Consider the following 26,942-nt stretch of genomic DNA (forward strand, 5'->3'; position numbering starts at 1 on the left):
CCGCCGTCCCCAACGACCCTGTTCTACCTCAGCTGACTATGGCGCTGAGTTAGCAGTGTCCAGGGCGGGCGGAATAATTTTCGCGGCCATTTTTGATTGGGGAAGCCTGCGCAGGCACACGATTGGCCACTATAAAAGGACTCTTTAGGACAGGCCCTCTAATTCGCTGTGTGTTATACCCCCTCCTGAGGCGGAAGCCGGGAGGTTGCTATACTATTTTGCTTTAATCTTTTGTTACTTTGCACGTTTTTATCTGCTGTATTCATTCAGCTTTTAACTTCACTTCTATTTTTGCTTGATTACGAAGCTTATAATTGTATTTTCATGTGATCCCCCACGCTTGATTTAGAAGCAGTGGTTATTTCCCCTTCGCCCCTCGCTTGATGTAAAAAGTGTTACCGCCGTCCCCAACGACCCTGTTCTACCTCAGCTGACTCTGGCGCTGAGTTAGCGGTGTCCAGGGCGGGCGGAATAATTTTCACGGCCATTTTTGATTGGGGAAGCCTTCGCAGGCACTCGATTGGCCACTATAAAAAAGGAAGGGCATGCCTCCGCGCAGTGGACTCGACCAGCGGATGCACCGGACCAGCACCGGAGTCGCGCCAGAGTCCTGCCCGTCTGCGCCCCTCCGCACCTGTTCGTCGCCCCTCACCCAGGCCCCTGGAGAATCCAAGAAAGGTGAACGTATGTACTCTAGACATGATTTACAAGCTTTTAATTGTCTGGCAAGGAGATGCCCTACACTTAACCTTTCACGGAATAAACCCCCTTTTGCCTGTCCCTGCGGTTTTACACTACCAACGCCCCTACTACAATCGTCCTGCACTTGAGCCCCAATGGAACATATCAGGATGGGCCAACTGAATGTCAGGTCCATGCAAAAACACCACCTGGAAATTCATGACCTATTGTCCAATCACACCATAGACATTTTATTCCTAACAGAAACATGGCTGAAGGATGAAAGGGATTCAGTGGTCAACCTAGCTAACCCTAAGGGTTACACAATGCATACCCTAAACAGACACACCAGGGGTGGCGGAATAGCGATGATAGCTAAATCCCATTTTATTTGCACCTTCACCAGATTGGAAATTGAAGATTGTGAATGTGCCCGCTACAATATCAAAATCAACCCCCAATTCACTTTTGTGGGTCTTTTGATCTATAGACCTCCTATGGCTAATACAAACTTCATACGGTCTCTTCTTGAGAATGTATGCTCCATGGTTACTGGTACCGCCAATCTTTCTATCATCGGGGACCTGAATATCCATTTCGATAATACCACCGATAATAAGATCAATACCTTAATAGCTGACCTGGCTGGCTTACAGCTTAGCCAATTGGTGAGTTGTCCCACGCACAGTGGCAGGCACCTTCTAGATCCGATCTTCTCCAACCTTACCGACATGAATGTAGAATTGCCTATCCCTATGACGTGGACTGACCACTACTTAGTGATTATGGTACTGTCCGTTGGAGGCGATTCACACACCAATCCTGCTCAGCGGGTTAGGAAAAGGCCATGGAAAAAGCTCCATCTTGAGGAATTCCACGCTCTCCTCACTACGAACCCCCCTATTTTTAGTGAGGACCCTAACTCAGGGTACGACAGTCTTTGCGACTGGATCAACAGAGCCTTGGATACACTAATTTCAGCAAAGTGGATTAAGGCGCGACTACATCAATCCAGCCCATGGTTTAATGACGAGCTCACTCTACAAAGAAAGGAGTTAAAAATAGCAGAACGTAGATGGAGAAGGGACTATGATCCTACGTCCAAGATCTTGTATGTCCAGCTTCAAAAAAGTTATCATCGCAATATATGTAGGATAAGGGCTGCATACTATGCCAGTGAAATCCACAACAGCCAGAACGCCTCCAAAACCATCTTTAGAATCTTGAAAGAGCTCAGTGCTAAAAAAACTGTAAATAATCCCAACACCTCACCCGTATTATGTGATAATTTGGCCACCTTTTTTATGGACAAAATTAAGAAAATTTACAACACCTTTCCGACTACCATTCCAACCCACTCCCACTGTAGATCCTAACAGGCCTAAACTTTCCATTATTCCGGCACTCAGTCATGAAAACCTCCTGATATTATGTAACAAAATCAAAACTGGTTCACCTATAGACCCCCTGAAACCGGAACAATTTAGAGAAGCAGGCGAGATAATATTAGGCCCTCTTAGAGACATTATCAACCTGTCCTTTCTCACGGCCAATATTCCCACCAGCTGGAAGCAGGCATGGGTTTCTCCTATTATAAAAAAGCCCACAATTGACCCTAACTTACCCGAAAACTTCAGGCCCATCTCTCTACTTCCTTGGCCAGCCAAAGTGGCGGAAGCCCATGTTAACTCCACCTTGACCAACTTTTTGGTGTCTAACTCCATTCTAGACAGATCTCAACATGGCTTCCGGGCTGGACACAGCACCGAAACAGCCCTCCTGAGTGTTACTGAACATCTACGGACCATTCTAGACTCAGGAGGAGTGGCAGCACTGATTCTTTTAGATCTCAGTGCTGCCTTCGATACTGTTTCCCACAAGGTGCTGTTGTCCAGGCTAGAGGAAGTAGGGGTATCTGATCAGGCCCTTAGATGGTTCAAGGCTTTCCTGTCAGACAGATCCTTCAGGGTCTCCATTCCACCGCATCTCTCCAAGGAATGTCCCATTGAAACGGGAGTACCTCAGGGGTCTGCTCTCAGCCCCTCCCTGTTCAATGTCTACGTCCCCCCATTGGCAGAGGTAGCCAGGAAGCGCGGGCTCTCACTTGTGTCCTATGCCGACGATACCCAGCTGGTGGTAGCACTAAAAGACGAGAGCGGCCTGAGTGCGCAGAATTTTAAACAGTCTCTCGCAGATATCACCAGCTGGATGTCCTCAAAGTACCTCCAACTTAACGCCGGCAACACAGAGTCCTGCTGTTAGGCAAAGACACAACAGCGTGGGGGAATAATTGGTGGCCTGAGATTCTGGACCAACCACCTGTGCCTAAAAGTGTGGTGAAAAATTTAGGAGTATGGGTAGACTCTGCTCTGAATTTTGTCCACCATACTAACAAGCATTTACAATGCAATGGTTTTGCCTTTGTTAAAGTTAGAGCTATTGGCATTGCTCTTGACATTATTTTTATTTATGTTTTTTTTTAACATAAATAAATGGCATTGTCATTTACAATGCCACTAGCTTTATCTCTCGCAAATGACACACACAAACACACACAGAGCCCCCCCACACACACCCACACAGAGCCCCCCACACACACAGCCACACAGAGCCCCCCACACACACAGCCACACAAAGCTCCCCACACAGAGCCCTCCACACACCCACACAGAGCCTTCCACACACACCCACACAGCACAAGCAGGCAACAGGGGCACGAAAACGGAGGCACAAGCAGGCAACAGGGGCACACGGAGGCACAAGCAGGCAATATGGGGCACACGGAGGCACAAGCAGGCAACAGGGTCACGAAAACAAGCACAAGCAGGCAAAAGGGTCACAAGCAGGAATTGTAATTTAGACGGGGCTGAAGTGGAGAACGGTCAGTAGGGAAGTAGTGCGGCTGGTGCAGTGGTACCAGGCTGAAAGGTGAGAGGGGCTGTCTGCACCCCAGTTTGGACAGTTTCCACTACCTAACAGGGATTGGTGGGAGGGGGGTGTACTTCTTGCTTTCTTTAGGGCTGTTACTTCGGGGACGCAGTGCACGCTCTTGCCTGCTGCCTGCTGCCGCCGGGACACGACAACAGGCAGGGAGAGGACAGGCTGGGAGAGGGCAGGGAGGGGACAGGCTGGGAGAGGGCAGGGAGGGGACAGGCTGGGAGAGGGCAGGTTGGGAGAGGGCAGGCTGGAAGTGGACAAGCTGGGAGAGGACAGGCTGGGAAAGGTCATGGAGGGGACAGGCTGGGATAGGGCAGGCTGGAAGTGGACAGGCTGGAAGAGGACAGACTGGGAAAGGGCAGGGAGGGGACAGGCTGGGAGTGGGCAGGCCGGGAGAGGACAGGCCGCGAGAGGACAGGCCGGGAGTGGGCAGGCTGGGAGTGGGCAGGCTGGGAGTGGGCAGGCTGGGAGTGGGCAGGCTGGGAGTGGGCAGGCTGGGAGTGGGCAGGCTGGGAGTGGGCAGGCTGGGAGAGGACAGGCTGGGAGAGGGCCGGCTGGGAGAGGGCAGGGAGGGGACAGGTTGGGAGAGGGCAGGCTGGAAGTGGACAAGCTGGGAGAGGACAGGCTGGGAAAGGTCATGGAGGGGACAGGCTGGGAGAGGGCAGGCTGGAAGTGGACAGGCTGGAAGAGGACAGGCTGGGAAAGGGCAGGGAGGGGACAGGCTGGGAGAGGGCAGGCTGGGAGTGGGCAGGCTGGGAGAGGGCAGGCTGGGAGTGGGCAGGCTGGGAGTGGGCAGGCTGGGAGTGGGCAGGCTGCGAGAGGACAGGCTGCGAGAGGGCAGGCTGCGAGAGGGCAGGCTGCGAGAGGGCAGGCTGCGAGAGGGCAGGCTGGGAGAGGGCAGGCTGGGAGAGGGCAGGCTGGGAGAGGGCAGGCTGGGAGAGGGCAGGCTGGGAGAGGGCAGGCTGGGAGAAGGCAGGCTGCGAGAGGGCAGGCTGGGAGAGGACAGGCTGGGAGAGGACAGGCTGGGAGAGGACAGGCTGGGAGAGGGCAGGCTGGGAGAGGACAGGCTGGGAGAGGGCAGGCTGGGAGAGGGCAGGCTGGGAGAGGGCAGGCTGGGAGAGGGCAGGCTGGGTGACGACAGGCTGGGAAGCAGAGAGGGTCTTAACTGAGAAGTCTGCCAGTGCGGAGCTCTCCGGGGCGCAGAGCAGCAGCAGGGCCCAGCAGAGCAGGGCGGGGGGCGGTAGGGGCTCGCAGAGGTGTCTCCTGGGGCAGCCGACCAGGTCCACCATGGTTTGGCTCCGAGCCCCAAGCTCACATGGTGCCAGCCCTCCTCCGGGGCAGGCGCTTCACACCTTTGTGACACTTCACACCCCTTCACTGGCCTCTTTTTAACAGAAGGCGATGGTTGTCAAGCTACGCTCCTTGCTAATAAACTAGCGGGTCAAAAAGGGACATTTGCACCTAAAGTATCGGAGAAACCGATACTGGAAACGCACACAAGGGCTGAAGTAATGTGCTTAATTAATTTTATTCAACGCACTCCAATTTAACATATATGAGATATGATCACATTTACAGGAGCACATTATGCATTTTACGGACCTTCATTTGAAAACATGGACACATAAAACGTAGACACAACCATGCATACTAAGGCCGAGGGAGACAGCCTGGCATCTGATATATTGGGTATCACCAGTTCTTGTCCTTGTGTCTCGTCCATGCAACGAAAGTACTGACGTTCTCAGATGGGTGTGCGTTTACCTATGAGCAGGGCATATAGGATCTGAATGAGGGGCTCGTGTTTCAGCCCCCTAAAGGCAGTACTGGGGATCCGTTCCAGAATCCCCTCGTAGATGCGCCGTGCCACCTCCTGGTCCGAGGGCTGAAATTCCCGAATGTAAACCCGGTCCTTGGTCCTGGCATCCTCCTCTTCAGCGGCGACAAAGGACGAGGAGACCGGGGCAGCTGCTGGCATCAAGGGCCACATCTGGGAGGAGGACACGATCTGGGCATCTTTCTGTGTGCTCCCCGGTATGGAATTGTGATCTTCAGCCACTATTTTAGTCTCGCAAACCATTTTGGAAGACGAATACATCCTAAGTCATTCCGATCCTTATGACTCGTGGGGGGGGGGGGCTCGCGCGGGGTGAGGGGGGGGGACTTGGGGGTGCGGGGGACGACGGGACTTGGGGGTGCGGGCGGGGGGTGGGGGGGGGAGGGGGACTCGCGCGGGGGTTAAAAAGTAAATTTTTTTAAAATAAGAAAACTTACCTGACTGCCCGTTTCCGCGTCAGAGCAGAGGAAGCAGCTCTAGTGATGACGCGACTCTTTGCACCTGCCCTCCTCACCACATCTGTTGCCTACAGCCACCGGAAGCCCCTCTTTTTCGTCCACTTCTCACCACATCCAGTTTAGATTACAATTTACAAGTCAAGCGCCTCGAGGCCAGGCTTCCCTCCTCTGCTTGCTAACACCCTTCACAGTTTGCTACACTATTGGTTAAAGCTTTGCTGATGCATTGCTGCTCTCAAGTTGCTGCCAGTGCCAGTTTAGTTGCTCCCTTGGTTAATCATTTACATAGTTACACCCATGTTTATGCCTTGGCTTTGAAAATAAATGTGGCCCATTAACACATAACATGTTATTTAGATTAACCGTACTAATAAGCACACATTCACACGTTACTACTTCGGTGCAAAGATCAAATTAGATGTTATTATCACAATTCAGCAAAAGAAGCAGGAGAAAAACACCTATGTTGCTTCACAGATTGCATTCAACTATTACTCTACACAGGGAAACAACTCCCCTAATAGTCACAGATATCCCTTCGGTGTGGTTGTACAGTGCTGAACAAATTGCAATAGCCTCTGCATCCTGATTTCAGTGAAATATGGTTACAAAAATAAATAAAGAAAAGAAACACAATAAAATTCTCCGGCACAAACCATATATGCAGGTGCACAATATATAACATGAGATTTAGTACCACAGTTGAGTTTAGGGAGGGGGGTCATGGCCTGTTTTACAATGGAAATAAAAGACAAATTATATACCTGCGTGTTTATTATATATATATGTGTGTGTTTACACACACACACACACACATACACACACACACACAACTCCCGCTCCCGAGGAATAATTTATGTATCTCATTGATTTCCTTTTTCCTGGTCACAAGCTGATTACTCGAGTTGACAGAAAATATCCGAATACAACGAACACATCCAAACATGATACCCGGATTCACCACTAGTATTGATGCAATCAGCCTCCCCTGCAAGAAATGTACACAAAACGGGGACATTTCCATTGAAACCACGGACCACTGCAAGCCGAACACTGCAGGAATCTGCGAGGCAACCCTTCACTTCTGCATACAATTGTGCTCATTGTGCAATGTGTGCGTTCATAAAATCTCCCTCTTCTCAAGAGCACACTCGAACATGCCCTGTTCTTGTACCACAGAGAACGGACAGCCGAACAACAGGTGCAGTATTTGCATTTCTGTTTTCAAAAACATGATCCGTTTTAAGAAAAAGAGGCCAAGTATTCCATACCTAGTGTGGCAAAACAATCATGAAATATAAAAAATACATAACGGGTGACAAGTGTTTTATGGTCTAAGGTGGGGATGGACATCTTGTGAGTAAGGGGAGAGCACAGTAAATTCCCGCTTCCTTTCCCCCATCTTCCTTCTCTCCCTAAGCTCTCACGAGCTCTCGAGAAGAGAGAGACACTCGGGAGAGCACCTACCGTGCCACATTCACACGCGCACAGACGGTGCTGTCACAGGTACCCTATGACGCAGAGGAGACTGCAGCAGACACTTCCACGTGCCGAGCTGCGCGAGGCCCGCGGTGCCCAGTGTAACATGGCGCTCCCAGTGCCAGGCACCAGAGCCACGCCCCCACCAGACTTGTAATTAAATATGTGTCAGCCTCCTGTCACCAGGAAGCTTCTCGGCACCAGCAAGGGAGGTTAATCGCTTTTTTAGGGCAGTGGCTAGATTGCTACTTGATACATTATGGAGCCCCATTGTTAATCCTCCTGGCTGCCCCACTTGGCCAGACAGACTGTGTGATCCTCGGACGCTAGCTTTAGCCAAGTGTGCCTCAGTTCTATTCGCAGGATACAACGGAGAGCGGGAGGGGGGCGGGAACGGCCACACACTGACAGCGGAGGGGGAGGGAGGGGGGGGTGCGAACAGACACACACGGACACACTGACAGCGGAGGGGGGGTGGGGGAGCGGGAACAGACACACACGGCAAAAAAAACAAAGCACTCACGCAAGCAGGAAGGCGGGTGCCGGTCAATGCCGGACCAGATTCGGGGGCGTTCCCGGCTTTCGGCTGACGTCGCGTGACGTCGGCAAAAGCCAAAGAATCTCGGGAACGCCCCCGAATCTGGTCCGGCATTGACGGACAGGCCCCTCGTCCAATGGCTAGGCTCCATTTATGGAGCCAGCCAATGAATGACGAGGGCCGACCCAAAGCCACACTACAGTTCTCATCAGGTTTTCGCCTGCGCGAAAAAGATGCGCAGAGCGCATCTTTTCGCCAGGCAAAACCTAAAAAAGTGGCGGGCACTTGTTTTGGCATTTTACGAAATCTCCGACCCATCTTAAAATACTTTGACCACCATACTCGCCAATTGGTGGTACAATCAGCTATTCTATGGCGGTTGGACTACGCTAGCTCCCTGCTGCTAGGAACCAACGTAGCTGAGAAAGCTAGATTACAGCGAGTACAAAATGCCGCCGCAAGAGCCCTGACGGGCCATCCCTGCCACAAATCGGTCACTACTACCCTCAGGAGTCTACACTGGCTTCCTGTGGAAAAGAGGATTTACTTTAAAACCCCGTGCCTTGCTTTTAAAATTCTGAAACTTGCCTCCCCCCCCCATGTTATGCCCGCTTCTCTCATTCTATGTTCCTCGATGTTCTTTACGGTCGGAGGGACAGAATCTGGCCACAATACCCTGCATTAAATTGAGTCGGATGGGTGGTCGATCATTCAGATACCTAGCAGCAAAGCTTTGGAATGAACTCCCAGCTCAAATTCGTGGGATGAAGGATCTTCTATCCTTCAGGAAAGCTATTAAAACTCACCTCTTCTGTTAGTTATGTTATGCCACTGCTAGTCTACTTTTTCAGCAGCCTCCTTTTGGACACAGACAGCTAGCGCCGGGACGCCCCTTGGCTGGGGCAGCCGTGCGCTATATAAACATTTATAACATAACATAACATAACATGTATGATTTCAGTTTCCAATACATTATCAACCATCCCAAAGTGTGCTTCAATAAGTCATACAATTGATTTAGAAATCCACAACCTTTAATATTTATGTTATTACCTGTTCTGCAATATAAAATGTGTGACTGTGAGTCTGAGGGTGAAACCAGCAGCAGCGAAATGTCTCTCCGAGAATGGGATTGTATGGCTTTTTCAGCCCCTGAAGAAAAATATATATTTTGTTAATTAAAGTTTGGTTTTTATAGAATCAAATTCCATAACATAACGATCTGCACATTAAGAATATTCAGTTCAGAGGTTACTAGGAATGCCTGAGATACTGAGAGATTTTTGATAGAGATAATTGACTTAACATTTATGCTAAGCATTGTATTTAATCCTTCCTCTAGTAAAGTTGCAATATTCTGCAGCATAATCAGAAAATACTACACACATATATCCTACCCACTTCAGATATAAAGTGTAAGCATCATCTGGTAAACACTCCCTCTTTAACCCGCCCCTGGAGGAAGTGGCTTGTTGGAAGTGTCAATCATTTTGCAGAGATGATTGAAAATATTGCCCTTGTCTTGCTATTGTCATCAATTCCACGGCTTCTGTTTTCTGTAGAGACAGAGGGCCCTATTCACAAAAGTCTAACTTTACTACTTTTCTGTATTCAAAAAGGTAAGTTACTACTAGTAACTTTGCTACTAGCAAACTTTCTAATAGTAAAGTTACTGCTAGCAAAATTACTAGTATTAAAGTTATGTGTAGTAACCTACCTTTATGAACATTAAAAAGTAGTAGACAGACTTAAGTCTAAGTTTAGTACTTAAGTCTAAGTTAACTACTGGTTGGTATTTACAAATGTAAGTTACTACTAGTAACTTTACTACAAGTAAAAGTTACTACTAGTAAAGTTACTACTACTAAAATTACTAGTAGTAAAGTTACTAGTAGTAACTTACTTTTGTGACTACCAAAAAGTAGTAAAGTTAGACTTTTGGTCTAAGTTACCTTTGTGAATCAGGCCCTATGACATCTATATTTGAAGCATATCAGCCCCCAGGTGTGTCTCCACTGCCTGCACTTAGTGCACTTGTCCAGAGCCACCAGAGGACCCACTGAGGAACGAGCTGAGGACCATTTCCAAAGGTGTCTTAACAATGAACTTTAAAAGGTTCACAAAAGGTTCAGAGTGGTAAAGAGGGAGTCACTGATTCCACTAATGATATCCTGATATGGGCTGCACCAAAATGCCCAGTGCAAGCATCCACTAGTGCTTGAAAGCAAACCAAAGAAATGGAACAAGCTCAGAGCACACCTCTCTCAATGTAATGCACCTAAAAAAGAAAACTGTAGTTAATGAAGCTGTCAGGTGCATAACTGAAGCTACCTACCTGCTGGAGCAGTTCAGAGAAAACTATCTGGCAGACTCCACCCTATACTGTTCGAGCTCAGCGGACCTCAACTCACTGGATCCACTTTTCCATCCTACAACAACTTCACCTCAGAGCCCTGGGGTACCAAAAATGAAGGCCAAGTGCCACCTTCTGCACCCAACTCAGCTAGTCAACTATGGGAGCATCCAGCCTCAGCAACAGAGAGCAGCCAAGCAGGGACAGGCACCAGCACTGAGTGATCCAATGCATCAGAGCCTACTAGGCCACATGAGAGGTGAGAAATTGCCTAGTCCAGCAGGTCCCAAATGTACGTCATTTACGGGCTACCTTGGAAACCTGTTCCAATCCTTGTCTTTAACATCGTGAACACCACAGCTCTGGCCTCGGAGATGGCAGGACAGGCAGGCGTGTTGCTGATAGGAGGATATGGAGGGGGGGTTGGGGAGTAAGGGAAAAAGCCCTCCCGTTGCTTCTTGCCTCTCTCCTCTCCCCATAGGTGTCTTCTATTGAGTGCTGAGGGTGATGGGGCAAGAGCGCGTGGTCACTTTTTTTTAATGTGACAAGTCAGAGAGAGAAAAAGACAATGGATTAGGGAGAGCGAGTTGGCACCAGTGATAGGTGCACACAGTCTTCTAATAAATAACTTCATTCTTCTTCCACATAAACTGTACTAGCTGTTAATACAAACCTGCTAGACTCACAGTGAACTTGTAGAAACATTTGATGCCCGATTGACTGAGTCGAGTGTGTCTATTTCACTGGGTGTTCATAGATGTACTCTAGTGTAGGTATGCGGGTTGCGAGTTAATATATGAGGATTGCATCTGAATAAGCAACATTTTATCATATTATTCATTGATTGTACTTTTTTGTTACCATCTAAGATGTCATGTTCTGTGATGTCATTGTAGGTGTCAAAGGGGCTGTGATGCTGCTTCCAAGGCGCCTGACATGTTGGTGACATTCTTCAGCAGGCATAGCTAGCCGAGGACCTGAGCTCCCATGCCCCAAGCGACAGCCCACCTCCTAGCACTTGCTGTCCATTATTGTTAGCAGTCCCTGAGAGCAGCCTCGCTTCTTGGGCAAAGTTCAAAATATATTTTGCGAGTGACCCCAGACAAACCTCATATCAAAGAGTACAGAATGGTTTACTCTAAAGCGCTGGGTTAATAATGAGTTTATTTCATTTACTAATGTGCAGGATGCTGTTGTAAAGCACCACGGGTAATATACAGACATTTTCACGAATATTCCCAGCTGCCTTGTAGATCAGTCACATTCTTGACATGTAGTGAATGGGAGCTGTAAATTCTTCTTACATTGGACCAAGGAGACGGATTAGGCAGGGTAATAGTGTCTGAGTCATGCATGCATTATATGAAACAAGAACTGACAAGTCTGCTATAATGTGCTATCACATGCAAAGATGAACATGCGTTTATGTTATTTGCATATATTAGCACACCAAAGCTAGACCTGGGGGTTGGCAAATGCGTATTTAATAACCTTGTGTTGGAGTACAGGCCCTTCAAGGCAGTGCTGTATTGCTATTGTTTTTTCCCTTAAAGCATCTCAGAGGATGGCGGACGCGTGCAACGCAGCAAAACGTTGCTTTTTAAACCACACGTCATAATCAAACCTATGGATTTTATGTTCCTAGACCAACCACATTCCCACGCCATAAACAGGCTTGTCTACTATGTTTACGTAGCACAGGTACAGCCAGAGATCACAATTGATTGTATTGACCAATGTCATGAACTCTGAGTAGGTCATGTGCTCATTAAGAAGTGTTACTGAATCTTGTGTTCTTTTGACATAGTTCTGGTATGTGTGTGTGTGTATTAATATATATATATATATATATATATATATATATATATATATATATATATATATATATATATATATATATATATTTACACTGGTGCGCAGACAAATCTCGCAGATGTCGAAGTCAGTGGATGGCTGTGATACACCTTTATATATATCCGACTAATTAAATAAAGAGACTGCGTTCAAGGCAGCAGTTTACACCCAGTTAATCCGGTGCAGTGCAACACATTTCTCTATCACACGCACACATCTGTTAATGCAATGGCAGTGAAATAAACGCAGCCCAATAAAACATCCTCTTTAGAGCAACTGTACTAACAGCACATTCAAATGTTTATTACTGCAATGCAAAGGTCACTTTCAAGTTTATTACCGCAGTACAACAAAAATGGCATTATAAAAAACTGTTTACTGCCTAACAGATGCAGGGAACAATTACTTTCAGAGGGAAAGAACTCACGAGAAGAGGCTCATCTTGGGACCTGAAATCTGAAAATAGTATTTTCAAGAGTGTCTTAATTAAAGTTACTTAATGAGATAATTGTGTTTTCATCATACAACGGTGGCAGCTGGATGAGACTCCTACTGAGAAGAAAAGGGTTATGAAATTGTAAACCAAAGACACCGTGAGGGGCCCTGTATTTCGAAAGGTGTTTTCAAAAGTGTATTTCTTTTTCATTTCAATAGTGACAAAAGTATATATATATTCAGTGCTTCGCTACACAATTGTTCCTGCCCCTTACCTTTGGTTTTTTATAAAAGCCTGATAGGTACCATCTCAAAACTTGCTTCATTCGGCAGTAGGCATCATTCTCAAAGGCTGCTCTGCAGGAAGACAGAGGGCGGGAGAGTTAATCAACTGAGCGTCGAAACACTGAAATAGACAACATTCAATAGTAGAAACCAAAGAGCTCGTTTTCGTACCAAGAAACTAAACGTCAAGGGGAGCCGGTGGTTGAAACATAATAATCTTCTTGTTCCATTATTGTCCCCGTAGGAGTTCAGCTCAGAAACAAGCTGAAGAAAGACTCCCCAGCGGAATTCACACTCCCGCGTGCTCTGAGGGAGCGCGTGCCCTTGGCTGTGGCCAGCTGGAGAGCACAGAACCTCAAGGGGCACATGTCCTCTTACATAAACCAACACAACAAAACACTCTTCAGTTACCTGAGCCTAACCTGCGGCTTCAACAGTTGTACATCACCTCTCCACGCAGGCTGACACCCTCTCCTGTGCATTACCCTTGACGTTATAAATCTTGAAGTTGTCAATAAGAAACAACACAAAATATTGCTTCACAACTCATTTACAGTAATGAATTTATATTTTATGATTCATTATTTGAAACATTGCGTTTACACTGAGACTCTGAAAAGTATCCATTTTCAAAACAAACATGGCACCAGAATATTAATATTAAAACCTTATTTATTTACACTAGCTGCAAGTTAAAGACAGAGTCCTCTTCATGATGCTGTTTCTTATACACAGGCTGACATGTCTGTGCCCAATTCTGCCGGTGTGCCGTTCCTGACTACTACTAACATCTGATGCACCATGTAGTGGGGCTGTGATACCCTTTTACCGGGAGCAACTGACGGCAAAGTAGTCATGTCTGTATCATTTACAACTCCTCTGTATTGTAAGCCTACATCTACATGTATGTATGTATGTATATATATATATATATATATATATATATATATATATATATATATACACATACACACACACATAAATATATAAACTTTCATTAATAATAATAATGATAATGAAATATATATATATATATATATAATGATTATTATTATTATTAATTATTATTATTATTAATAATGAATTTTTATAGAGGGCATAGCTACCCAAAATCGGGCTAACCAGCGCTGAAAGAACTAGTGGGAAAAGATACTGTTTTAAGTCAAAAGATACGTTTTTAATTGCTTCATGAAGATTAGCAGGTTTCCAGTTATTCTAAGCGGAATCGGAAGGGAATTCCAACGTTTGGACACCACTAAGTAAATGAGCGACCCCCACCTCTTGCTCTCTTAATTCTAGGTATTTCAATCTCAACTCTCTAGGGGCGCTATACAGGGGAATGAGACGGTAAAGAATATTTGGGCCAGGTGTGTGTTTTATCCTGTGAGCGATGCATAAAGCTTTGAATTCTATCCTTTTGTTTATGGGTAACCAATGGAGTTTCACGGGGCCGAGCGTGCTGCTTGTATTTTAGGTAAACCCAACAGTGCTCAAACTGCGACATTTTACGTGACTTGCAGCTTTTTGACATATAAAGAGCTGCATAGATGAAACGAGTTGTCACAGTCTAAATGGGAGTAGTACGAGACCTTGGACCACTGTCCTCCGACCTTTCCATAGGGAGTCACTTGAGCATATTTCTAAGAGCTCTTAAAAGGTTAAAGCAGGTACTTGCAACTTTTTTGCCTGGAAGGCGATGGTACCCACAACTTTCTTTACCTGGAATGCCATGGTTAAATCCTTATCCAATATGATCCAAAGGCTCTTCACTTCTAGTTTGGGGGGCGCTCCCCTAAGCACAGGGGCCAGAGATATTGATCCCATAACAAGGGGTTGTTTCCAATCACCATGACCTCTGTTTTATCCCCATTTAGCTTGAGGTAGCTTGTTGCCATCTAACTGGTCACTAAGTAGTAAGGCTTTTGAAAGTTGAGTCGGTGTTTGATAACAAGGGGACAACTATCTGAGTGTTGTCTGCGTATGACACCATGGTAAAACCTAAAGTACAAATGATATCTGATAGAAGGACCAGCTTCCACGGGAGCGAAGAAGAATCCCTCCACCTCCAGGACACAAAAGCAAGAATGCGAAAATATAACACACTCCTGTCTACTGTCCCCTAAAAGTATGAGGGAATTTACCCAAGGAGTGTCCACCACTCTCCTCATACGAGGGGTCAACGGATAACAGAAGACGTCTCAGGTGATAGTCCAGGCTAGGAAACAAAACCAAGTCATACACTGTAATAATCCCACCGTTACACTGACCATAAATAAGTAAACATTGACATGTGTGATTAATCCAATTAATCTTACCCCAACTGTAGGTCGGGCGTGCCTCAACGATGAGTTCAGGAAGCAGGGGAAGGCAGGAGGCCCATCAACAGGCCAGGATTAGCAGAACTCACGAAGGACTTACCACACACCAGACACAAACAAAATGAATACAAAGAGTGAGGTGCACCGACCGGCTGCAAGGGGGCAAGTGCAGCAGAGCAGTACACACTCAGGAGGTGAGACACCCGGCCCCTAGGGAGCAACAGGGCGGAGCGCTCACTCTCAAAAGGTCACTAAATAATAGAGAAAACAAAGGAATGAATCCAGCCTCTAAGCGGGAGGAAAAAGGAATGCAACGAGCAGCAGACGCCCGCAAAATGCGTGAGCTTTGGTAGGGCAGTCGCAAGCGCTCGCTCGCGCATACCCAGAGAATTGCCGAAGACCGGCAGCCACTCACACAGAGCATACACGGGGCTGAGGTAAGCTTAGAGAGGAGGCAGCTTAAAGTTTAGACTGAGGAATTCTCCAAAAACAACCAGAGGGTCCGTAAGGCGCCAGCAAGACGCGAGCAGGAACCAGGAAGTGGAGAGGGGGGCGTGGTCACGGGGAAGTAAGCCAAGCAACGGCTGCTGTCTGCCGCTCCTCCTTATTCTCCTTAGGGAGCGTCCACAAATGTTCCTGCACACAAGTGTAGGGGTAGGGGAGAAATAATCGGACTATTAGTAATCACACACGTCAAGGCTTCTAAACCCTAACAGAGGGTGGACGTACATATTAAAGAGCATAGGGGTCAAAGAAGAGCCTTGCAGCACTCCACAATTAAGCTGATGTGTCTCCGAAAAGAAAGGTCGTTTACTCACTTGAAAGCTCCTATTAGCTGGAAATAAAGTAAACCATTTTAGCACCTTGCCAGTAATACCAGTCTCTTCTAATCTATGTAGTAAGATTGGGTGGGAGACTGTGTCAAAGGCTATGCTCAAATCAAGAAAATTGAGCGCAGCAGACCCACCTCGATCCAGTGTCTTTTTAAGGTCTTCTGTGGCCAACAAGAGAGCCATCTCTGTGCTGCAAACAGATTAAAAACCAGTTTGCGTCTGGTGCAGTAAATTGTTGGTATCCAAAAATCAGTAAGATAGCCATTTATCAGTTTTTCCAAAATTTTAGTTACCCCCGCAATTGGCAATATGAGTTTATCGTTTTCCGCCCGGTCAGGGTCTAAAGAAGATTTTTTTTCAACAACAGGTGAACAATCGCATGTTTCCATGCATCAGGAACACATCAACTTTTCAAGGATAGGTGACCATTAGGGCTGATATAATAAACTATCCCCTTTTCAACAGGATATCAATAGCAACTGGGTCCAGAGGAGAGCCGAACTTAACTGTGTTCGCCACTGTCAGGATGTCGTTGTTACTCAATTGTGGGAATGTTGCGAGTTCTGCCACAGACATCTTGGCTGTAGCACTCTCTTTGGCTTCAATGAAGGGGTCTGAAATCTCTGACAGTCAGTCATAAATAAGTCTGACCTTTCCAAGAAAATAGTTGGCCAGCTACTCACAATGTTCCTTGGAAGGGGGAGCACCCCTGCAAGATTAGGTTTTAAGAATTAATTCACACTAGCATAGATTTCTTTAGAATGCTGTAAAGACTGATTGATCCTGCCAGCAAAATCTTTTAACCTGGCTCTGTGGATCTTGTACTGATGCTTTAAGGCTTTCTTGTACATTTCCTTACCTCCCTCATCATACTGATGTCTCCATTTTCTTTTATCTCTTTTGCACTCTTTCCTTTGCTCACTTTTCTCTGGTGAAAATTATTTACCACTAGCTCTGACGTGGGGAAGTTTATGTGCTTTTATTGGGATTGACGTCTCCAGCATAGAGATAATCCATAAAATCCAAAATATATATATATATATTACCTACTGGCGGTCGCCAGTAGGTATATATAGTTAGGATTTTTTCTCTATGGGATTTTTGAAAATTCTATGTCTAATAACTTTGACGTTTGTGGACGGAATTGGCTGAAATTTTCAGGAAAATTGAACATTTTGTTTCTGAGCAGCCCCTGAAAATTTGGGGGGGTTTCGTCAAGGGGGGGGCCGAGAAAAAAGGGGGGTCCCAAAACGTGTTTTTAACATTGAGTTTTCCATAGGGCGGTTGGCCTCACTTTTAGCCCAACGGCTGAATGGATTTGCACGAAACTTGGTAAAATTGTAGGGACTGGTAGCCCGATGTGCCTTTGCTAGGTCTCAATATATGTGCTCCAGTGGATTTTGAGAAATTAACGTTCAAAAAAAGATATATATCTGTAACAGCGGACCGGGCAGCGCTCCAGTTCGCGTACTTTTCGCGTTACGGAGCTTTGTGAAGCGAAGCTGATTGGTTCTCCGGCGTCTGTAAACATTCCAAACAGTCCGTAGCGGCCGCCATCTTGTCTCTCGGTAGGATCGAGAGACAAGAGGAGGCCAAAGCGAAGGGGAAAATGACCATAAGGGGGCATAGTAGATCCTCCCTGACCCCCTAGGTTTGATGTGGAGGTTTTAAAAGGGCCCCGCGGGGCAAAAAAAAATAAAATAATAATAATCGAACGGCTGAATGGATTTGCACGAAACTTGGCAAAATTGTAGGGACTGGTAGCCCGATGTGCCTTTGCTAGGTCTCAATATATGTGCTCCAGTGGATTTTGAGAAATTAACGTTCAAAAAAAGATATATATCTGTAACAGCGCTCCGGGCAGCGCTCCACTTCGCGTACTTTTCGCGTTACGGAGCTTTGTGAAGCGAAGCTGATTGGTTCTCCGGCGTCTGTAAACATTCCAAACAGTCCGTAGCGGCCGCCATCTTGTCTCTCGGTAGGATCGAGAGACAAGAGGAGGCCAAATCGAAGGAGCAAATGACCATAAGGGGGCATAGTAGATCCTCCCTGACCCCATAGGTTTGATGTGGAGGCTTTAAAAGGGCTCCGCGGGGCAAAAAAAAATAAAAAAATATCGTTTTTTTGGTGGGGTGCGCCCGGTTAGCGTAACGGGAAGCGGACTGGGGAGCGTACTACAAGGAATGAAGAATGATTGACTTTTAACTTATTGTATGTTTATAGACTTTTTTTAAACTTTTTTTTCTGCTGAGTGACGTCTCGGCCTATCTTCACGGGATGCAGTCCCTACCATCTCGGCGTTTAAGCCCAGGGGGACCGGTAGTGTGGGAGAGATAACGGGGCATATTATCAAGGGGGTTTATCTCCGCTTTTTTGGCTTTAAAAGCCAAGAAAGCGGAGATAAAATTATCTCCGTATTACCTAGCTGTCGCTAACACCAGTTAGCGACCGCTAGTAGGAGATAGCGACCATCTTGGGCCCCACTTTGCATGTCAGTGATATTTATCACTAATGACATGCAAAGTGGGCATGCCAAGATGTTAGCGACTGGAAACAGTCGCTAACATCGCTATCTCCTATTACCAACTTTTGGAGATATTCGCGCTAAGCGCGAATATCTCCAAAAAGTAACACCTGCCCTGAGCAGTTCTTAGCCATGTTATCCAATGAGAGGTGGATAACATGGCTAAGAGCATTAGCTCGGTAATGCATGAATATCGCTGACTTTTCAGCGATATTAATGCATTGCGGCCGTTTTTTATCGCATTTGCGATAAACCTTGATAATAGCAAGGTTTATCTGCAATAATTTCTGACGATGCTTAGTGGTAAAAAATTCGTTGCTAAGCATCGTTAGGGATAAATATCGCTTAACTTTGGTAATATGCCCCAACGTCTGTTAACGTTCGATTCGAAGGAAATCAGGAAGTGTTGAAAAACATTGTCTGCGCCATCTTGCCTTTTTTCAAATGCCACACTTTTGTCGTGCACGGCAGCCATTTTAGATGACTTGACCAGACCCACTCTCTGCACGCTGCCGATCCTTAGCATGGCTCCCCACCCTCGCAAGCATCTCCCCCAGGCACTGGTCACCCCCGCTCTCTGTCTTATGCATGGGCAATAAACCTCCCCCCATCTGCGCTGCTCTTCCCTGAGATTCACACCCTGTGCCCGTCCGACACCTCCCTTTCGCCCTATTCACTACCGCACCCTCTGACACTCCTCTTCCTCTGTGTCCGATTGTCCAGGCCGGTCCCAGGCTATCAGCTAGCCTTGCAGATGTAGTTTATGGCCCCAGCTGTAAAGAATCACCCCTCTTCAAAGGAGTTATAGTAGATCAAGGCCCACACCCGATGAGATCCGTCACACCACACGCGTTCCTACTATCTGAAAACCATCCTGTATTGTGATTGGGGAGGGGACCGAGCCTGAAGCGGAAGATTCCAGGGATGACTCTTTGTACATCAAAGTTTTTACAATTATGTGTCACATTAAAAATATATAGCACTCCAACAAAGTAGTAGGATTATAAAACTTTAATAACTTATAAATATATACAACAAAACAAAAACAGTAAAAACATTTAAACATTTTTAGGGAAAAAGAAGGAACAATGGTCAGTAGCGGTCGGTTGTGCGAATAGTCCCAAGGCAGCACAACGTCCAGATTTCTGGACGGCACCCAGGTGATGTTGCCTGGGTGCCGCACTGATTTGGGTATCCGGCGTGGGGCGTCCCGGGGGGTGGGTCGTCAGTAGCGGTCTGTTGTGCGAATAGTTCCAAGGCAGCAGAACGCGCTGAAATGTGGATGGCACCAAGGTGATGTCCAATAAGTTGCCGCCCTCCAAATAACGGCGTGGGGCGCCCCGGGGGGGGGGGGGGAGGCGGCGTGAACGGGCCTCCCCAGGTGGAGCCTCGTCTGCTGTAGTGGGGCGCCCCTTTACCGTTTCAGTTGCCATTCCGTCCGCTTTTGGTCCACTGTGTCAAAATCCGCAATTCAGCTGAGTTGCGCCCACTCTTGCGGTGCAGCGATAGGCGGCTGTCACAGGACTCTCAAAATGGCGGCAGGCTCTTTCCTTTTTGGGCCTGGTCCACTGAAATGGCCCTGGGACACCTTGGAAATCGGACGCTTGTCTGCTAGGTCTTGGACCCCATTCTCGAAAGCGTCCCCTCCGCCTTGAGGATTCTACAAAAGTCTTGGGGGCCCCCGACTCCTGCATGCTTCCGGTGGGGAGCGGCTGCCATGATTGCTCGCGGAATGACCACGACGGAGCCACGAGATGGTGGTGCTTTCATGCTGACGCCAGCTTCAGTCTGAAACATCCAGAAACAAGGTGGGGCGTTCATCGTTTGGGGAAAAAAAAAAGTTTTCATCCAATGAAAAGTGTTATTTTTAGGTCATATGATCAAGCCTTCCATCATTAGGAAACCAAAAGTAAAATGAACCAATGAAAAGTTTTATAAACAAGTCACATGACCTGTTATGCGGCATAGGGTATAAAAAGCGTAGAAAATCCGTTGGCACGTGAGGCGGCGTCAGCAGCGGACCGATGTGCGAATAGGCCGAAGGCAGCACAACGCGCCAAGATCCGGATGGCACCGAGGTGGTGTCCAGCAAGTTGTCGCACTGGTGTGGCCATCCTACAATGCTGAAAGTCGGCGTGGGGCGCCCCGTTGGCCTGTGAGATGGCGGCAGTAGCGGACCGATGTGCGAATGGGGCCAAAGGCAGCGCAACAATATTGCGTCAGTAGCGGACCGATGTGCGAATAGGCCGAAGGCAGCACAACGCGCCAAGATCCGGATGGCACCGAGGTGGTGTCCAGCAAGTTATCGCACTGGTGTGGCCATCCTACAATGCTGAAAGTCGGCGTGGGGCGCCCCGTTGGCCTGTGAGATGGCGTCAGTAGCGGACCGATGTGCGAATGGGGCCAAAGGCAGCGCAACAATATTTTCGGAATAGAAGACACCACAAGGCGCTGAGATTCGGTTAGCACCGAGGTGGTGTCTAGCAAGCTATGCAGCTGAGTTGCGTGCGCACTTGCGGCGAATAGGTCAAAGGCAGCACAACAATGTTTTCTGAATAGAAGACACCACAAGGCGCTAAGATTCGGTAGGCACCGAGGTGGTGTCTAGCAAGTTGCCGTACTGGTGTGGCCATCCTACAATCCTGCTCCGAATAACGGCGTGGGGTGCCTGAAGGGGGAGGGGGGCGGCGTGAACGGGCCTTCCTAGGTGGAGGCTCGTCTGCTGTAGTGGGGCGCCCCTTTACCGTTTCAGTTGCCATTCAGCTGAGTTTCGGCCGCTCTTGATGCTACAGCGACAGGCGGCTGCAACAGGACTCTCAAAATGGCGGCCTGTTCTTTGGATTTGGGCCTGGTCCACTAAAATGGCCCTGGGACACCTTAGAACTCGGACGCTCGAATTTTTTTTCCTTTCCTCTACATGCAAAAAAAGGTAAATGCCCGGTACGTTACACGCTTTATCTGCCACGATGTACTCTCCAGAGGAACCGAAATATCGTCATATGGAGAGGTGGCACCGATTAATTATAGTGCTGCATAAAAGAGAGATTTGGAGGAGAACCCCCGACCTGCCAGTACATTCATCAAAGAAGTGGCACTGACAGCATCAGAGGCAAGGGAAACGGTCCCAAATATTTAGAAGAACTTTGGAAAGATTAAAATGACATGTTTAGATTGTGGCAAATTAATTTCATGTGGACAGATGAGTGTTACTCTAATAAATACAGCATATGAACATCATCATAGTCGATGGTTGGTAGAGACATTTTGACTATATCCTGGACCTGCCCGTCCTCGCCCAAAATGGCGCCGGAATAAATGGGACTCGTAACTCCTTGTTGTGTACTGGTTGCACAACCTTGATATCACGAGATACGTATGCAGTTTTGAAGCACATGGCGGGCGGGGACGAGAATAGATTGAATATTTCGATATCCCTATTGATATTAAGTTCTGATGTGTTATTGATTACTGTACTATTGAAAGTTCGAATTAACGTCACCCATGGTACTTGCCCGCAAATGTATATCTAGATAATTTTATTGTAACTGGCCCTGTCGTATTTTAATTATAAAATGTACGTCCACCGATTCCGTAACTGTTAGACACTTTAGTTCTTGCACCCTAATGGCCCGCCCGTTACGTTCCTCTACAGTGTAAATGTCTACTCATCATATACGATTACAGTTTGCTCCGTGGCCGGCCCACGTGGTTATAGGCCCGTATTTGTATAATGACATTTTCACAATAAAGGTTTTTAAAAGAAAACATGGTAGTAGTATATACATTGGTAAAGTTTTTAATAATAGTCACTGTTTTAGAATCAGTAAAAGGCAAGTGAAATAAAGCAGACCAATTACATGAAGGGTAAAAGGTATAATACGCAGGAACGCAGTAAAGATAAATGGTCAAGGGCTGTTGTGTTTTCTACTCCTGCAACATAAAGTGATCGATAAGAATCTCATATTCAGGCGTATCGGCGACTAAGACAGCAGGCCGACCCTCTTTTGCTCAACGGCTCCGTCATGGGACGAAGAAACGCCCTTTTTCTCGAAAAAGGAATATATTTTACTTGCAGGACAGTTGTAAATTTTCCGGGAAAGTACATTAGCCTGGAACATTATAACATATATTTAAGAAAAAATAATGTTCGAAAGTAATAAAAAGCGTAATTTTTAGGTCATATGACCAAGCCTTTCATCATTAGAATAAGAAAAGTAAAATGAACCAATGAAAAGTTTTATTAACAAGTCACATGACCTGTTATGCTTACGTTACGCGCTGCGCGTCGCGCCCCGGATCACTTCCGGATGCGCTAACGCGGCGCGTCATATGACGCATTACGCGACAACGCAGGTCCAGAATATAGTCAAAATGTCTCCACCAACCAGCGGTCGGAACACAACCCCTTTCAGCAGGCTAAATAGTTCTGTTAAATGACAACAGAAGGGACAGGCAACAAGAACCATCAGTCAAAGAGGGGAGGGCTAGTTCTTCTCTACCGGGTCACGTTGGGGCGCTACCGGAACTGATCGAATTGGTAGTCTACAGTGTTTCTGGATGTTTCAGACTGAAGCTGGCGTTAGCATGAGAGCACCACCATTTCGTAGCTCCGTCGTGGCCATTCCACGAGCAATAATGCTAGCTGCTCCCCACCAGAAGCCTGCGGGAGTCGGGGGCCCCCAAGACTTTTGTAGAATCTTCAAGGCTGAGGGGACGCTTTCGAGAATGGAGCCCAATCTCTAGCAGACAAGCGTCCGAGTTCCAAGGTGTCGCAGGGCAATTTTAGTGGACCACGCCCAAATCTGAAGAGCCGGCCGCCATTTTGAGAGTACTGTGGCAGCCGGCTATCGCTGCACCGCAAGAGCGGGAGCAACTCAACTACATGGTGAGCGAGACGCTGTAGTCGAAAGAGCGGGCGGTAAACAGCTGAATAGCGGAAGAGGCACAGTGTAGCAAAAGCGGGCGGAATGGCAACTGAAATGGTAAAGGGGCGCCCCACTACAGCGTGTCTTTAGGTGAAACGGATTGTGGGACAAGGTCAAGAATGGAAGAGTTACCAAAAGGCAAAAAGTTCCGCTTGATCCCGGGAGCCGGCCACCTATGTCGGGGGCGATCTCAGGCTACACCAGGAGAACACGACTTGGGGAGGGAGCCGGAGCCAAGAACCCCCTCCGAGTCCGCGCCATCACACCGTTCCTCGGGGGCCTCCGTCAAGCGGTTCAGGGTGGCACCGCATTACATTGTTCACAAATGCAGTCACGTCCTCAAACAGCCCCCACTTTACTTTGAGAATAGTGAAGCTGAAGCAAGTGGAAATAGGCTTCAGACAGTGTTACAAGCACTCCTCAAAACTTTGAACCATCAGAGTGCATGAGTTTCATGCTCGATCGATTGAGCTAGCCGGATCGGGCAACAAAAAGTATAAAATAGTTATGTAAATAGTTCTTTAATAAAATGTTTTACCCTGTTACTTTGCTGGTGTGTTGTATATATTTGTAATATTTGCATAGAGTTTATCGTTATTTTGGGCGGGGTGGGTGGCGGAGCCGAGCTGTATTGCAGCCATCATGGTGTGGAGTTCAGTTCATCTCGATAGTTTCGTGTTTGTCATGAGGGGTTGTTCCTAATGTTTCTATTTTAGCGAGGTCAAAAAGAGATCCCATTAGTGGCCTACTGATTTTGCTCGATTCCTTTTGTTTTTTTACACGATTTTTCGCTATCTGCAAAGACTAAACAGAGTATTGCGACTCTGTGCTTGTTTGTAAATAGAGAATGAACCAAAGAGAACCAATTCTAAAACAGTAAATGCTTGGATAACAATCAATCAAATGGAGAGAGAAGCAGGCACGACGGATTACAACGGGGGCAAAGGCCTGCGTTAACTACCCTTCACTATCTGCAAAGAGAGAGTACTCCTAATAGAAATGAGGGGGAGGGGGGGGCAGCATTCAAAGCAGATCAGTGTGCATAAACACGAAAATGTTTTTACTTACCACGTACTTGACATTCGACAGCTTATGATATTTGCTATTAAAAAACCATTGAAATTCACTGAAAAAACCATAGGTTAGAGACCATATATAGTTAGGAATTAGCATTTAAAAAACCTTGAAAATTCACTGAAAAAACCATAGGTTATAGACCATATATAGTTAGGGATTAGCATTTAAAAAACCTTATTTTACTCACACAAAACCATTGAAATTCCATATATAGTTAGTTGCACTAACTATATATCGCGCACCCGCAATCCACTGCTGATGATGTCACATATTACATCATTCATGACATGGTCAGTGACATCACTGATGACATCACTGATGACATCTCAAATGACATCACTGATGACATCACTGATGACATCTCAAATGACATCACTGATAACATCTCAAATGACATCACTGATGACATCTCAAATGACATCACTGATGACATCACTGATGACATCTCATTTGACATCAATGACCACATCACTGATGATATCATTCATGTGACAATACAATGCATCTCCTCACACTTTAATATAACCTCTGTTACACCCAGTGTTAAATACAGAGTATAATTTTTGAAACCATTGACACACCAATACTAGTTACTACATACGCACTCACTGATTCCTACGTCTACACACACATTCACTCATTCACCCATACAATCATTCATACATACAATCACTCATCTTTACAACACTATCATATGCACTCATACACCTATACAGACACTCACACTCTGCCACTCATCCATGTAGTTACTCACACACCTAGTCAGTCCTGTAAAGAATCAATCACACTTCCATTTTCTTGTCTATACAGTTAAACATAGAGCACCTTACATTTTCAAACATATACTAACACATACTTACTCTCTTATACAATCATTGATACAAGTACACATTGATCTGCACAGAGTCACAACCTCCCAGCCAGCCACACACACACTCAGTCTCCCATACAAATACTTGGACAATCAATCAATAACCCATATAGTTAATCATATAGCTACTGATCAACACATGCAGCAGTTTACAGAACAACAGACATAATGATGCACAAATTAAGACAGTTTAGTCACTAACCCATGCACTCAGTGAGACACATTTAATCACTCACTCATACATTCAGTCATGCACCTACTAAATCCTTCGTCCAGACACTTATACTTCCACTCATTCTTCAATATGTAAGACATATTTTAACTTTACAGAAACATACAGTCACTGGATGTTGTCATCAGTGATGTCATTTGAGATGTCATCAGTGATGTCATCAGTGATGTCACTGACTATGTCATGAATGATGTAATATGTGACATCATCAGCAGTGGATTGCGGGTGCGCGATATATAGTTAGTGCAACTAACTATATATGGAATTTCAATGGTTTTGTGTGAGTAAAATAAGGTTTTTTAAATGCTAATCCCTAACTATATATGGTCTATAACCTATGGTTTTTCAGTGAATATATATATATATATATATATATATATATATATATATATATATATATATATATATATATATATATATATATATATATCTTAGGGTTCCAATGGGGCTTTGTGCCGAGGATAGCCTGAGAGACACTTTGCCATCTCTCCCTTCCTTCCCTCCCATAAAAACAAGCATTGGCAAAGTCAACAGTTCTAGCATTACTAATACTTGTTTCATTTGCTATGGTTTATCGTTCATTTTGCATTCCAAGAAACCTCCATGTTAGTTATCTTGGAATGGTAAACTAATCATGAAAAATAAAAGGCATTATAAGATGGCTGCTATGGTATGCACATGCATCCAAATGAGTGTAGGCACATGGGTAGTAATTTTATATTGATTTTTTGTTATGCTTTATGCTTTATGGCAAAGGAAATACATGAAAAGGAATGGGTACTGGCAAAGTCAAAATCTCTGTGACCAAGGAAATGCCTGTTGTCATTGCCGGTGCTTGTTAAAATCTGGTGTGAGCTGCAGATTTTGAGTACTAACTCCAGTATTTGTGATTAATACCAGCTGTCCAGTCAGTAATGATCTGTGCAGCTCGGGACACCTAAACATAGTTTCCCTGCTGCCTCCTTTTGTAGGTGGTTCTTTTACTACTTGCACTTGTGTGATAGGTAAGCTTCTTTTTTTGCTGTGATTTTGTCAAATAGATCAATGTTGCAAGGTTCTGCCACACAAGCATAAGCAATGCAAGCTTTCCTTGCACCCAGAAAATGAAGCAGATGTTCAATCACTTTTGCAGTGCACTGGCAGCAGCAGTGCAAACCTCACTCACATTGAGAATATACAAAACATAAAGACCAGGGGTGCACCACATATAAACAAACAATAAACGCAAATGCTGTTAGGAAGCAAGTAGTAATAACTCCTGCACAATCCAGTAATCTTCTTCTTTTATTTATGCGTCCAACCCCC

At 46.1% G+C, this 26,942-nt stretch overlaps 1 protein-coding gene across 2 annotated transcripts in view; it reads right to left on the minus strand.

Moving 5' to 3' along the window:
* OSBPL5 (oxysterol binding protein like 5) overlaps window positions 1–26,942 on the minus strand; it is a 970,364-nt gene that overhangs the window by 186,425 nt on the left and 756,997 nt on the right. For both annotated transcript variants that reach the window (XM_078682923.1, XM_078682922.1), the window contains 2 exons: window positions 12,848–12,929; window positions 8,984–9,082 (listed from right to left, as the gene is read on the minus strand). In XM_078682923.1, coding sequence (XP_078539049.1) covers window positions 8,984–9,082; window positions 12,848–12,929 — 181 coding nt within the window. The remainder of the gene's footprint in view (window positions 1–8,983; window positions 9,083–12,847; window positions 12,930–26,942) is intronic.

Source organism: Lissotriton helveticus, chromosome 3_1, assembly GCF_964261635.1.
Source record: "Lissotriton helveticus chromosome 3_1, aLisHel1.1, whole genome shotgun sequence".
NCBI lineage: Eukaryota > Metazoa > Chordata > Amphibia > Caudata > Salamandridae > Lissotriton > Lissotriton helveticus.